This window comes from Panthera pardus, unplaced genomic scaffold (assembly GCF_024362965.1).
Source record: "Panthera pardus isolate Hobbes unplaced genomic scaffold, ASM2436296v1 HiC_scaffold_7, whole genome shotgun sequence".
Lineage (NCBI taxonomy): Eukaryota > Metazoa > Chordata > Mammalia > Carnivora > Felidae > Panthera > Panthera pardus.
In genome coordinates, this window is record NW_026527002.1 from 51,156,761 (window position 1) to 51,172,010 (window position 15,250).

Here is a 15,250-nt window from a genome sequence, read left to right on the forward strand (position 1 = left end):
AGAGATGCCTTTACCTCACCTCAAATCTATGTATGGGACTCTCCTGAGACAACACAGAGAACTTGGGGTCAACAGTGGGTTAGACTTTGGACACTGAGAAATCAAAACGAATAGGGATGATAGCTGTCTGGAGAATCTGACGAGGGGATGCAAAGAGCTGCTATGTTGTGGGTGTGCCAAAACCCACAGGGCAAAACGAGGCTGGCTTCTTGTGGCAATAGGTGGTCCTACAAAAGAGACCTGGCCTGAAAGAGTCTTATTATCTTATCCGAGAGGGCTGCCTGGGGGAGGGAGGTAACCCCAGCAGAAAGAGCTTGACTATACATGGGGGCTGGGGAAGGAGCTATTAATGACCAGTGGGAAGAGTTGCATTTACCCAAAGAGAGGAAGCAGCAGGTGAGACATCTCCGGTGAGGAGTGGAGTGGAGACAACCCATTAAATATGCCACCTGATAAGAGGAAGAGTCAACCTTAAACACCTAACAAAACGCAGTGCTGTATCCAGCAAGCAGATATCTGGAGTCTAGTACAGTGCCCTGAACATAAATGGGAATCACTAGCTATTTGGTGAACACAAAGATGTGTAAACTTGTTAGGCAAACATCACAAGAATGATTATCAGCATTGCATGGATGAGAAGGAGAGGTTCAGGCGAAGTGTCTTATGTCAGCTTTTATTCCTGGAATGGCAGAATCTAGTCCAGAACACTGCTCTGAAAAGGAGCCCAGAACAACACTGTAGAGCCATTGTTCTATTTGTGAGAGAATAAGTGTTCATAAGAGAGCTTCAAAGCAAGCCTTCCTGTGGTGTTTGTATGTCATTTTTCAGTTTTTCCTTAGGTGAAGTCAAGCCTTTAATGGTGGTCACATTAAATGTAGCCTGTGTTATCCTTCCTGGCAGGATACAGGGCACTGGTGGTTCAAACATGAACAAGACAATTGTCGCTGACCTCCAGTAGTTGATGGTATAAAGATTAAAGGCAGTCACTTACCATTCACTTAACATATAACATGAATCAAGAAATATTAGTTCCATTACTGCTGCTGTACAGTTAAGTGGTCGAACCTGGGTTCCCTAAAGATTTGAAAGTCCTTGAGGCACCTGGCTGGCTCAGTCAGTAGAGCATGTGACTGTTGATCTCAGGGTTCTGAGTTCAAGCCCCATGTTGGGCCCATCCTAGGCCTTATACATACGGCCCTTTTTGGGACAGTTGTATGCCTTTATTTTGCATCCAGCAGCAAAGCCTACAATAGAACAGTCTTGACTGAACCTAAAAAATCATGGATGGGGTCAACGATTTTTAAAGTGTTGTGTGGGAAACTTTCCTACTAGGCCATTTGGATTTTATTAAGTGCTAAGGAAAGGGGGGGCTTAAATACTGTTCAGTAAATATTTTATATACCATTTCAGTTAAACACCAACACTGGCATTTTGGTTGAGCTTTTTTGGAACATTAACTTGAATGTCATTTCTGACGTTTTCTGTAGGAATACAAAAGCCATCATATACGTTGTTTTGAAAATGTTTCTGTGAAGAATAAGTTGTGGGACAATCAGATACGTTTGGGCTTCTCCAACCTTATGACCGTGTGTTCCCGGCAGTCTGCACTTTCACTTTTCCTTAAGTTTGCACTTGTAGTTTTGAGTCTGCTTTCCCAGCATCTAAACCGGTTCCTGAAACATTCCATGGTGAAAGATGCCCTTAGCTGCACAGCCAGAGCTGACAGGAAGTGTTGGCTGGCCGAGATTCTGTTAGTAAATGTATTCTATAAGGAACTGATTTGTATGCTAGCATGAAGGGCCAGCAGAGTCAATTTTTTGTATTTCAGAACCATCTAAGTAAAACACTGGCCCAAGATTTGGTAAAGAGTAACGTTTTATTACGTTGTAATAGCTTACAATTAAGAAAGTAGAACAGTTTTGGTCCCTTATCATCCAGCTGTTTCCTTGTTTTGTTTTGTTTTTTTTCAAGGAAGTCCTTGTTTGTGGTGACTGGGGGCCTGTGCCCAAGACAGTCCTGGCATAGCCTGTTCTGTGTCCCTGCCACCGCGGTCGATAGCGGATGAGCAGCCTGGCTGCCGTGTGGGTACCCGTCCTCTGCCTGGATGGGCTCAGCTGCAGCTCGCAGCAGCTGCCCAGGACCCAAGTGTCAGCAACACGCAGCCCTCCTCCCCAGTGCGCTGTGCCCTGCTTCGGGTTCCACCCAGCATCACAATAGCACACCTCGTATCACCAGCCTTTCTTTTGTGCTGTGAAACAGAACGCTGTAAATTTTAGTAGTCCCTGCATGTTATACAAGCACTTGTGGGCAGGTAAGATAAAAGTTACATAATGCTTCTGTTTAAAAAAAAATGATTTGAAAGACCTCCAATCTGTAATTAGAGACTGCTACTTTTTACCATCATCAGATTTTCTTATTCTTTAATGAAATGACTGAATGTACTGTTTTTTAAGTTTATTTATTTTTTAGAGAGAGAGAGAATGAGAGAACAAGTGGGGGAGGGGCAGAGAGAGAGAGAGGGAGACACAGAATCCAAAGCAGGCTCCAAGCTCTGAGCTGTCAGCACAGAGCCTTATGGGGGGCTCAAACTCACTAAGAATGAGATCATGGCCTGAGCTGAATACAGAGGCTTAACTGACTGAGCCACCCAGGTTCCCCTGAATGTGCTGTTGTAAATAAGGAGTTATGTGGCATTTCTGTTGGTCTTTGGTAAGATTAGAAATGAACATCTATATGTGTTTTTTTTCCACTGCCTTTTTTCTTCCTGGCTTTGTTAATGTATACTATTTTGCTTGTCTGCATCCAATCTCCATTTGATTTTTCTCCTAATGTAATTTACCACCTGCAGAAGTATGAGACCTGGAAAATGCAGTAGTGAAAATGCCCATTAGTGCAATGCCAGTCTAGCAACACATGTTTAGAAATGTCTTATAGTCCAAGCCTATTTCTGAGACTGTGTATTCAGTCATAATTTTTAGTTTTCAAAATTGGTTCAGGTCATAGATCAGGAGACAGTGCTCTTTTCACATAACTGTTATGAATCTTGTGGTTTTCTAACCAAAGAGCATGACAGTAATTTCTTGAGAAAGATTTGGGACATTGTGATTGAGCCAAACTAAAAATGAAAGAAAATGGAAAAAAATAAACATAAGCTCATGCCCTGTAGGTCTTTCGAATAAAGACGTGTGGAGTCTATGCGAAGAGATCATGTATTCATGTATTCATTTGTGTAGTAAATATTCTTGGTGTGCACAAAACGTGCAAAACACTGTGCTAGGTGTATAAAGGGATTGTGCTTCCAGCCCCACCAGGTAAATAGTATAGTGGACATGAGCAAACATATTATTGGACCTTGTGAGAAGCAATGAGCAGAGTGCTAAAGAATACTTTGGAACTGAGTGGGGGTGGGGGACAGGACATAAGAACAGCCTACTTAGCATCATAGGTGGTGGTTTCTCTGAGGAGACTGGAAAAAAACGAGAAAGAACCAGCAATTCTTCCAGCTGAAGGGGATACCATGTGCAAGGACCTTGAAGATGGAGAGAGCTTGACATGTTTGGAAAGCTTGAAGGATACCAAAATGACTAGAGCCTGAGCAAGAAATAGACTAGGCTCTGATGATGAATAGCCCGAGGTGAAGTAGGAGATAGATACATGTGGGACCTGATGGGCCATAGAAAGAAGCTAACAAATTTAACCAGCCACAATGGGAAACCATATTTTTTTGGAGGAGAATGATCTGTTTAAAATTTTATGCTTAAGAATGCTTGTTATGGGAGTGCCTGGGTAGTTCAGTCAGTTAAGTGTCCGACTTCGGCTCAGGTCATGATCTCGTGGTTTGTGAGTTTGAGCCCTGCGTCGGGCTCTGTGCTGACAGCTCAGAGTCTGGAGCCTGCTTCGGATTCTGTGGTTCCCTCTCTGTCTGCGCCTCTGCCCTCTAGCTCTGTCTCTCTCTCTCAAAATTAAATAAACATTTTTAAAAAATTTTAAAAATGCTTGATATGGTTGCTTTAAGAAGAAAAAGTAGCAGGAGAGGAAAGTCCTACTGGGAGACCAATATGGAGACTTCAGCAGTAATCCAGAAGAGGGCTGACTAAAGAGATGGTGGAGAAGAGTGGAGAGATTTAATATAGAACTTGAAGGCAGAAAAAATAAAAAGAAGAAGTTAGAGGCAGAATAGAGAGAATTTATTGATGAATTAGAAGTGGAGAGTGTTGCAGAGGTAGGGATCAATTATAACTTCTGAGTTTCTGGCTTAAGGAACTGCATGGTGGTGGTGATGCCATTGACAGACATAGAGAAGATGAGAAGGAAGGAAGGTTGGGGTGAGTTTAGGAATCAAGAATTTTTTCACAGACACACCACAGGTAATGGATAATGCCAAGAAGCTAGTTGTGTATTTAAGTTTGCAATTCTGGGTAAAGTTTGGGTTGGAGGTAAAGATACGGAAGTTTTCATCATATAAATATTTCATCTCAAGGGAATGGATGCAAATACGTAGGGAGATAGTAAAAATATAGTCCCGGGAGGCCCAACTCTATTAGGCCTCAGGGTAGTCCATAATTTAGGGTTGAATAGGAAAAACAGAGACTCTTTAAGGAAAAATGAAAAAAAGGAATATTAGAAGAATTGTCTGTCAAGGAATATAAACTAGAATGTTTCAAGATAGAGGGACTGTAAAAAAGAAAGTTGAGTATGTATATATACCAGTATGCATCATGCTGAATATTTATATGGATAGTGTTATCTTTTTAAAAACCCTTTGAGGTAAATGCTGTTATTGAGTCCGTTTTACAAATGAGGAAGCAAGAGAGAGATTAAATAGTTGGTCCAGGATTCCATAGTAAGGAGCCTAGTGTGAGAGCCAGGCATTCTAACGCCCCAGTCCATGGCCTTAACCTCTGTGCCATCCACCTCCTCAAATACATGCCACAACTAAAATGAAAACCCAAAAAGTCATTTGAATTTGACCACCTGAACGGACTGAATACCTAAATGAGCCATATTCTGAAAGTGGTGGTGCCAGGAAGATGGTGTAGCACAATGGATGGGACATGATGCTGAGTGCTGCAAAGGGGAAGAGAAACCAAGAAGTGGGATGGTAGCTTTAGAGAGAAAAGGACCTGAAGGGATGGGAGATGTTAGCCCCTGGTTGAATAATGGTGGGGATGGTTTAGCAAAGAGGGCGAGATCAATGACTAGAGCACGAAGCAGGTAACCCATGAGTAAAGCCTTGAGAAAGTGACATAGGAGGAACATTTCCTTCCTTTTCTGCATCCCTTTCTTCAGGCAGAAAAAAAGAAAAAGACATTTCCTTGTTTTCTAAAGAATTTAAAAGAGAGCTTTGGCTCTCTATGCCTACGCCTCCCCAAAGAAGAGTGACGTCTCAGATTGTGGAAAGGACGATGGCCCAGCCTCCACTGCCTTCCCTCTTTGGGACCTGATGCCTGTGGTATTCTCTGAACTCCTGCTGCCCATGGGTTAGCCTCACCAGGGCACTGCTTCTCCAAGGTGCCCACCTGTGGAGGGGTCCTTGACACCTGTACCTGTTCCTCAGCTGGTTCAGGACTCACAGAGGGAAGAGAGTGGTTAGTACATTAAAACCTTGAGTATAGAGAGGATGCAGTTGGATTCAGAGAACACATGAAGAGATTGGCTTTAACAAGAAGAGGACAACATTCATTTCTGTAATGGGGGGAAAAGATTTAAAATGGTGGAGAAAGACACTTTCCCAATGGAGGTGCCATTGGGAAGAAGACAGTGATTTCTTTAACGTAATTTTAAATGTTATATAATACATTTATCTGAGGAAAGTCTAAAATCTAACTCCATTGTACTGAGTGCCCTGCATAGCCTTCATGTATTGAATTACTATCATCTGAACAGAAGAAACATACAACAGATACTTCAGTGATTTTCAAATTGGGGAAGAGGACACGGCACGCTGTATCTGGGATGACTAATCAGAATCTAAAAAGAGCAGTTTTCAAAAAAATTGTTTTCAATCAATAATACAGTCAGCAATGCATTCTTACATTTAAAAACCATAAAACATCATTTTCATTTGAAAACATTTAGGATGACATAGATTTTTTTTTTAATCTATCAAAGGATGATCTAATTTAAAGAGGTAAAGAAGCAATGGATTAACCAGAGTGATGTTTTCCATCAAGATCCTGAATTAACATGTAAATACAAGTCCTGCATTTTTTCTGTACATTCATTTCCTGATCCTTGTGTCTTCATTTGAGGAAATTAGGATGGGAGATTATTGTGCTACATTGGCATTTTATCTATAAACCACTGGGCTTTGGCCCAGATTATCATTACCTGCAGAAGCTATCTTGATTAAGTTCAGGGTTGCCTTATGTTGTGCATAAGCAAAACTATATTTTAATCAGCTGGTCCATATAAACTGTTTTGTACAGATATTCTGTAATAGGCCCTGTTGAAAATAGATTCCTTTAATCAGTAATGTTGGATAGAAGCCTATGTCTTAAGATAGTCTTATTTATTCTGGTTTCTTCTTCCTAAAATAAATAAACAGAATGCATTCAATGTGGCAATAGCACGTTACAAATCATTTCATCAAAGGTAATGAAATTAAATTTCATCTCTGTGAGTTATTGTAGAGGGCTGTTTAACATTTACAAGAATTTGACTTCCAAATCCTTCAAGCCCTCATCTTTGGATTTGCATAATGTGTTTGTACTTTCAGGATTTTCCAGTTGAAAGGCTTTCAAGTTCCAGGGCAAAAACTGAAATAAATTGGAAATTCGTGTAATTTCAAGGTGAATGCTTGTAATATAGTGGTATAATTGGAAAGTACATGGAAGGGGAAACTCACAAAAGTGTTACTATGATTAACTTAGTGCTTTGAAATTTTGTAGTAGAAACATGATAGGCAAAACTCTTCATGAGTGCTCCAAAAACATTAAGTGGATATTTCAATAAAAGTAAAATGCTTCATCTTTAGGTTGCTTAAAAACAGTATATCCTGAACTTGAACCCAGTTCCTTGATTCCAGAGCCCTTCCTCCTTCCTCTCCTCCTCGCCACCACTGAAAGTTTTGTAGAAGGATGAAATATCCACTTAATGTTTTTGGAGCACTCATTAAGAAGGATGTCAATTTGTCAAAGTGCAGAGTGTCTTCTTACAAATTACAAGACTGGATTTAGTGAATAAAGAATTGAAATATTGTTCATATTTGTCTTAGTATTGACAATGAAGATGAAATGATTTCCTTTCTCTAAGCTCAAAAACTTTCCCATAATGGGGTGAGGAGAAGGCTGTGTTATATGAATGTATTAAATTGGTCATTGTATCTGCTCCCAAACTTTCCAAAGTCTTACTCTTTTAGTTTATTTTCACAGGCTTGTATATGTGAACTTTCTTGTCTTTTTGTATTATCGTGTTTCCCGTCCCCCCCCCCCCCCCCCCGCCCCGCCCCAGGATGAGACCATTCATTCATTCATTCATTCATTCAGTTATCTGTTTACTTATTGCCTACTGTATGCCAAGAACTGTGCTAAATCCTAGGAATAAACTGATGAACAGACTAGAGCTTCTGTGAATGTAGGAGTTAAATTAATCTGGTGGTAAAGACTCCTAATAGAACATGCTTCTTTGTTACCTCTTTTCTCTCAGCTGGTGAAATGTAGGGATATAAATAAACCAGCTGGCAAACTTGGAGGATTTGGATGTGTTTTTCATTAAAGGTCAGTAAGAAATGTTCACCTTTTATGTTAGGGCTTATGAAACTCTGGAGAGGCAGATTGGTTTGGGATTTAATTTCTAGTATTTTTAGCATAAATTAGGTATAATATCAATGGATTCATGTATGCTTCTACACAACTCATAGTACACTGTCCTTACCCTTCACAGAGTTGAATTCAACTGCATTTAACAAGAGACTTTCTAGCAAACCATTCCTACATACCATTGCACCTGTGGCTTAAATCTTGTACTCTCTGTTCTCTGTATTTCCAAAAAGGAAAGCATAAATTTCTTAGGATGAATACAGATCTAGAAACATGTCTTTTTATAACAAGGTATCTAGTTTTGGTGTCCCATTAACTGTTTAATACCAATTTACACTCCCAAAGAATACTTCATTGAAACATTTTGCACTGGTTTAGAATTGCAAAAGAAGATTGTGTAATTCCTGATTCCACATTAATGAGATTTTCTGCTTCAGTCCTCGTGTGTGGGGGCCACTAAGAATAGTATGAGCACAGCAGTTATAAATCAGGCTGTAATTGGCATATTCTATATCTTAATGGATTGGGGGGGGGTTGTTTGTTTTAATGCAAAGGTTTCTAATCTGCCATTTTTTTTTCTGGTTGGACTTCTGAGTATGCTTGGTTTTTGCTGATTGTGTGGTTTGTTTTTAGCTGCTGATTTGTAGTCAGACTATACAGGAGGGGTAACAAAAGGCCTTAATTTTGAAATGTGAAATTTTTTTAGGCATTTGCTCTCAAAAGCTCTCTTTGAGTGACTTGAGATTTTTGCCGCAGCCACAGTATCCAACTTGGAAAAAATCTGCATTCTCAGCAGCTTTACTACTTTAAAAAATATCCTTACACTAGCTCTTTTAGAAAGCAAAGAGACAGCTTTGCTAACAGTAATGAGTTGTACAAACCACAGATGGTCTTCTTGCTGGAAATTACTGGAAAGGATTACAAATGTTGGGTTTTGGGGGCATAGCCATTTACATTCATGCATGTATTTATGTACATTTTGTTAGTATACAACAAATTGACGTGGCAAAGAGTGAATTTGTATAACTACTACTAGTACTGTAGATTTCTGGAATTTTACAAAGTGCTTTCACTTAAGTTAACACATTTTCTGCCCACAATAACTCTCTTGGGTAAAGTCGGCAGATAGCATGATTTCCACCATTATGGGTAAGAAAATAAGAGGCCTAGAAAGTCCAGGTCCTTGCCAAAAGTCCCATGGCTGATAAATGTCACTGCTGAAATTTATCACTATCTCCTCATTCCAAAGTGTGGCCTTTTGGTCATAATGCCTTGGTTGGATTCCAGCATCCCTACTTTCTAGACCTATCTCTTTCTCTAAACCTCAGCTGCCCCCTCTACAAATAAAGAGTATGATACTACCTCATAGGTTTATTGTGATCAGTAAGTGAAATTATGTATGGCCTGTGTCCTGTCCATTATAAATGCTTAGTGACTGTTTATGTTTGCTTGTGTTTTTGTTTAAAGCAAATAATAATACTATATGTTAAGTACTTTTATAAATATTAATTTAACCCTCATGTCAATTTTATGACACAGGTGTTATTAATACCTCCAATTTACATATGAGAGGGCCAAGGCAAGGAGAGGTTAAGAAAATTTCCCAAGGATGCAAACTCGTAAATACCAGATTAGACATTCAGTTCCAGGGAATCTGCCCCCACCTCTCCCTGTCCATAGTCTTAGCCACTCAGCTATTATTCTCCAGGCACAGAGTCAGATATATGCAAATGTGGCTTTTATATTCTAATGTTATACCACTTTAAATTCCTGTGACCTAGGAAATATTCTCATCATACTATACTAGATTTTCTCAACTGTTGCTACAGTACCCCAGGGCATCCTATGACTTTACTAGGTGTATAATAGAACATTATTTTTTCCGAGATAGCTACAGAACTCAGGAACATATCCAATTAGTTATAATAAAGGTACAATTTGAATTCCACTTGATGGAAGATGTAACTCCAGTTAAGAACCCAAACTAAATGAAACCATTTTTTTTCCTTATGCATTTAAATCATAGCGGGATTTAGTTTAGGCTTATGGTAGAGTTCTATCATGTAGTGTTTAGACAAAATAACAAAACTGTTAAAAAATGCAGAGCATGGCAGATATAGAAAGATGACTAGCATTGCTTGGCTATGACCTGAATGGAATATGATAGAAGGGTAGTGACAGTAGATGAAAACCCTACAATGTGAGAGGAAAAGGAAAGGTATGACCAAAAGCATGTGGCAAGTGACAAATAATAGTAATTAAGGGGTAAAGGTAAAGAAGCTTAGAGAGGGTGTCTCCATGGGTAAAGCCATTCAAATAGAGAACTGACCCAGGTCCTTGGGAGCCGGTCAACATAAAGCCACTTATAATTACTGTTGATGCAAGCCCTGGGCTTTGGGGTGTCCATTACCTCATTTAAGCCAAAAGATGCATGCATGCTACTTAGTGATTTGGAAGATGCATGGAAGATTTCTTATGCTTCTAGTAAAGTAGAAATAAATTATGTAAGAATAAATTTAGTTGATTACTGTGAGGGTAGAGGGATCCCGTTTAAAGTGGTTGGTATTGGGGGCGCCTGGGTGGCTCAGTTGGGTAAGTGTCTGACTTTGGCTTAGGTCATCATTTCATAGTTCATGAGTTTGAGCCTGGTTCGTGGGTTCAAGCCCCACGTCAGGCTCTGTGCTGACAGCTCAGGGCTTGGAGCCTGCTTTGAATTCTGTGTCTCCCTCTTTCTCTGCCCCTACCCTACTCATGCTCGGTCTTTCTTGCTCTCAAAGATAAAATAAACATTAAAAAAATTTAAATTGGTTGGTATTGGAAGTTTTCTGCCACTTATTTTTTTCTCTAGTTCCTGTGACTTGGCATTTCATCATTGGCCTACTGGGCTTTATCTGCTCCTGGGAGAACTAGTTGAAATTGGCCTGAATCCTACTTTTTACGGAATAGGAAGGTCAAAAACCCTCCTCACACTTCCTTTCAAGTTTTTGTCCTTACTTCCATAGTTCTCTGGTCTCTACCTCTGCTTATGAGTTTGTTATTTTATGTCAACCCACACAGATTTAAAACATACATGTGCTCAAGCGAATTATTCAATGGATTCATCTGTTTTCCAAATGATTTAGAGAGAGAACACATTGTACAGCACACAAAGGACTCCTATGTAGCTTAATCTCTTCTTGTCTTCTGCTTCTTCCCCCAAATCCACACTCCAGAATAGGTGAGACCCCCTACAAAAGGTGGTGCAGGCCCTGAAGTTTTGGTGTTTATCTAAAGTAGTACAGCAGCGAAGGATCTTGGGAAGCTGTTGTATAATTTCCACAGCATCCCTTGAAAGTTGGAAGAACAAAATTCCCTCATCCCTACGTCCTCTTACAAAGAGACTGGAACTTGCATTTATTGAGAACATCCCATGTAGGTGATACACTAGGCACTTTCACAGTGTGTTTACTTAGTCCTCTGGGCCTTTTTATCCCCATTTTGCAGATGAGAAAACTGAGTCTCAGAAAAGTGTCCAACATTGTTACCTCGCTGAAAAATGTATTTGAATACATGCGGTGAAAAACAGGAATAGTTCTTTTCTGCTAAAAAACAGGAACAAGAAGGGGCAAAGATTATGAAACACTAGATAGTCTGCCTATGGGAGCCATGCCAAGAAGGATGGCTCCTTTTCCTCATTTCCTTTTCTCCATCCGAGATGTCAGCACTCATTTTCCTTTGGAAGTACAAAGCACATTAAACAAAGATTCTTTGGGTGCCTATTAAGAGATTATTTTCGTTCTCTATTTGTAATGTTTAATATCAATGAGTATTTTATCTCATGTACACCTACATATTCCATTATGCTATTTACATTTGTGTAACACATTTAATTTAGAACATTGTTAAAAATTGAGAAAGGCTTCCCTTCATGAAATTTGGAAACTGAAGGTAGCAGTTTGCAGGTTTCTTTGCCAATCACAGTAGTCATTTTTAGAATCTTGAAAGGGGTAATTCAATTACCCACACAGTTCTGCTTTCTAAAAACGTGTAAATGGAAGTCTTTTCTTAAGCGAGCCAACAAAGCTACTTGCAGTTTTCCAGACTCCAGCAATAACAATGAGATCATGACACCCTTCAAGTGTTGATTGGGAAGAGTGTCTGTTGAGGAAGGGCAGGGAAAGAACAGGGAAAACACCACAGGGCTATTTTGTGCTTGCCTTTGGCCTTTGGAACCCAGAACTGTGTCCTTTTGCTCATTCCAAAGAGGCTGTAAGAAGGGCTTGTGGTACACTAAGACATTTTTAAGTGATGTAAAACTTCATCAATAATAGTATCTAGCACTGTATCAATTATAAGCTGTCATTGCTGATATGCTACAATATGAGACTTTAGTAACTGAACAATTCTGAAACAGGTGAATGTAAACTATAAACGGTTTCTGGTGATAAAAATAGTCTATGAGAATTGGAGATAACGCTTGTCACATTTACGTTTTGAAAATAATCTTTTCTGAGAACTAGAGATAACTGGCTTTCCTTCTGTAAAATTTAGCACCTTTCCCTTAAATTCCTACTCCTCTCCCCCTAAAAACTTGCATTAGAGTGAATTTGAAATTTATTTCTGAAATCAAGTTTATAGGATGATCTGTAGAAAATTGACATTAAAAATTTATTATAGTTTTTCATAGCATGGTTGATATACAGTGTTATTTAGTTTTAGGTGCATAATGTAGTGATTTAACAATTCTGTATCTTACCCAGTGCTCACCATGATAAGTGTAGTCACTGTCTGTCACCATACAACATTATTACAACATTATTGACGATATTCCCCATGTTGTGTCTCTATCAGTGTAATAACTCCAAATGGTTATCCTACCCACACTTTTAATATCAGGGGTGGTTTTGCTTCTGTTTGAACTTTATATGATGGAATCATATAGTATGTATTCTTTGCTACCAGGCTTCTTTTTTTTTTATTAAATATATTTTTTTAAAATCAATGTTTATTTATTTTTGAGAAAGAGAGAGACAGAGCGTGAGCAGGGGATGGCCAGGGAGAGTGGGAGACACAGAATCCGAAGCAGGCTCCAGGCTCTGAGCGGACAGCACAGAGCCTGATGCGGGGCTTAAACCCACAGACTGTGGGATCATGACCTGAGCCGAAGTGGAATGCTTAACCGACTGAGCCACCCAGATGCCCCTCGTACCAGGCTTCTTTTGCCAAGCACTATTTTTGTGAAAACTCTCCAACGTGTTGCAAGTAGTTGTAGTTCATTCATTTCCATTGCTGCATAAAGTTTCATTTTACAGGTATTATCACAGTTCATTTACCCTTTTCTGTTAGTAGACGTTTGGGTTTTGTTGGATATTGGGGCATTATTACAAGTAGTGCCTCCATGAACATTCTTGACTGTGCCCTTGGGTGAACACGTAGTATAGGACATATCCTAGGAGTAGAATTGATGAGTCAGAAGCTGTATACTTCAGCTAAGCAGATATTGCCAGACACTTGTCCAAATTGGTCGTACCGTTTTACACTCTCACCATGTTGGAGAATTCCGGTTGTTCCTCACCATCACAATTAATATCATGTCTTTCACATTGTAACCATTGTGATGGGTGTGCTGTGAGTGCGATTTGGTCTTAATTTATGTTTCTCATGTCTAATGCTGTTGAGCACTTTTTAACATATTTCCTGGCAGTTTGGATAAAGCGTTCAATTTTCTGGAATATTAAGTAGGTGGTATGTGGGAATGGCAGAAATCATACGGATGATGGTGAAACTACCAAAATTTAATAAACACTGCTTTCATTAATGAATCTTTTACTAATTGATACATTTATTCCTTTAACAAATCCTCTGCTCTGGTAAGTTCAATTTAATGGAAGCTTCTTGAGAGTTAATAATGAATAACTCCCTCTGTGGAATGATGTGAGATTACCAAGGTCCATGTCATGGGAAGCTTCCCAGAGGAGGCCATTTTTAAGCTGAGTCTAGAAACATGAGCAGGATCTGACAGTAGGACTGAATATAGAAGAATGTACTGAAAACAAAAAAAAAACTAAATAAAGCCTAGATGTATGAGGATGTAGGAAACCTTTAGGAAATTACAAATTTTCAGGTGTGATTATTTAACTGATAAAGAAAACTGCTGGGGCACCTGGGTGGCTCAGTCGGTTGAGCATCCGACTTGGGCTCAGTTCTCGATCTCGTGGTTCACGAGTTTGAGTCCCACACTGGCTCTGTGCTGACAGCTCAGAGTCTGGAGGCTGCTTCGGATTCTGTGTCTCCCTCTCTCTCTGCCCCTCCCCCACTTGTGTGCACTTGCTCTCTCTCTCTCTCTCTCTCTCTCTCTCTCAAAATAGGTAAACATTTAAAAAATTAAAAAGAAAAGAAAACTGCCAACTTGTTTTCTGTAGGGAATTTAGACTTGAAAAATGACACTTAACAGTAGCCTCTGGAAGTACCAGGAGCCAAGAGTAAGCTAGGCTTAGGGTTCAGTTACAATTACAAATATAAAATTGTGTAGCTTGAAGTATTTGAATTTAACTCCTATCGTTTATCAGGAACTTTTATATCAAGAGAAACATTCTATATGCATGAGTGGGGAAAATGTTTTACGGATAGCTTTTTGCTTTCCATGTTAGTTCTGATGTCAGCTCTCTAAAATGTAGAAGTGAACAATGCATGACAGTGTCTGCAGAAATAATGTGAACTCTGTAATTTTTACAGCTAAGATGCTGTTACAGATTAAACAGAAAAACACTGACAGCGTCTAGTTACCCAAATAGTCATTTCATTATCTTTTTCTGGGTTGCAATTATTTATTTCTAACTAGTGTTTTACTATAGCTTTAAAAATACTCCTTTCAAAACTAAAAGCAATAGCCAAATGCATTATCTTTGTCCAACACCACATTTTAGTTTGCTATTAGGAAAAAAAAAAGTCCTTTCACATCTGCATTCTAATACTTTTTAATGAAACCTTTAAAAATGATTAGGTAGATTTTTTTTTCCCCAACTAGTTTCACAAATATTTGAAGAATTTAAAATACTATAGGGAAAGTCTATAATTTCTGAATAAATCTTCTTCTGTTTCTGGGCTGATATTAACTCAGTTATTGAAAAAAGAATTATGCATTGAGGAGGGCACCTGTTGGGATGAGCACTGGGTGTTATATGGAAGCCATTTCGACCATAAATTTCATATTAGAAAAAAAAAAAAGAATTATGATGGAGATAAAGTTGAAACAAGTGTCTGCTGGGTCAGTAATCACAGCCTGTGGTATTCTTTACCTGTAGGTTGAAGAAAAAGTCCCAGTCGGTGGATATTACCGCTCCAGGGTTCAACCCTTTGGCTGGTGCAGGAAAGCCAATGCCGCAAGCGAGTAAGCCCCCCGCACCCAAGACACCCATCATTGAAGAAGAGCAGAACAATGCGGCCAATACCCAGAAGCATCCTTCTCGGAGGAGTGAACTGAAGAGGTTCTACACCATTGGTGAGCACCA

General features: G+C 39.3%; 1 protein-coding gene across 5 annotated transcripts in view; it reads left to right on the forward strand.

Moving 5' to 3' along the window:
• The window catches only part of OXR1 (oxidation resistance 1), a 445,002-nt gene that overhangs the window by 208,565 nt on the left and 221,187 nt on the right, over nucleotides 1–15,250 (forward strand). For all 5 annotated transcript variants that reach the window (XM_019467866.2, XM_019467864.2, XM_019467871.2 and 2 more), the window contains one exon: nucleotides 15,044–15,240. In XM_019467866.2, the coding sequence (XP_019323411.2) occupies nucleotides 15,044–15,240 (197 nt within the window). The remainder of the gene's footprint in view (nucleotides 1–15,043; nucleotides 15,241–15,250) is intronic.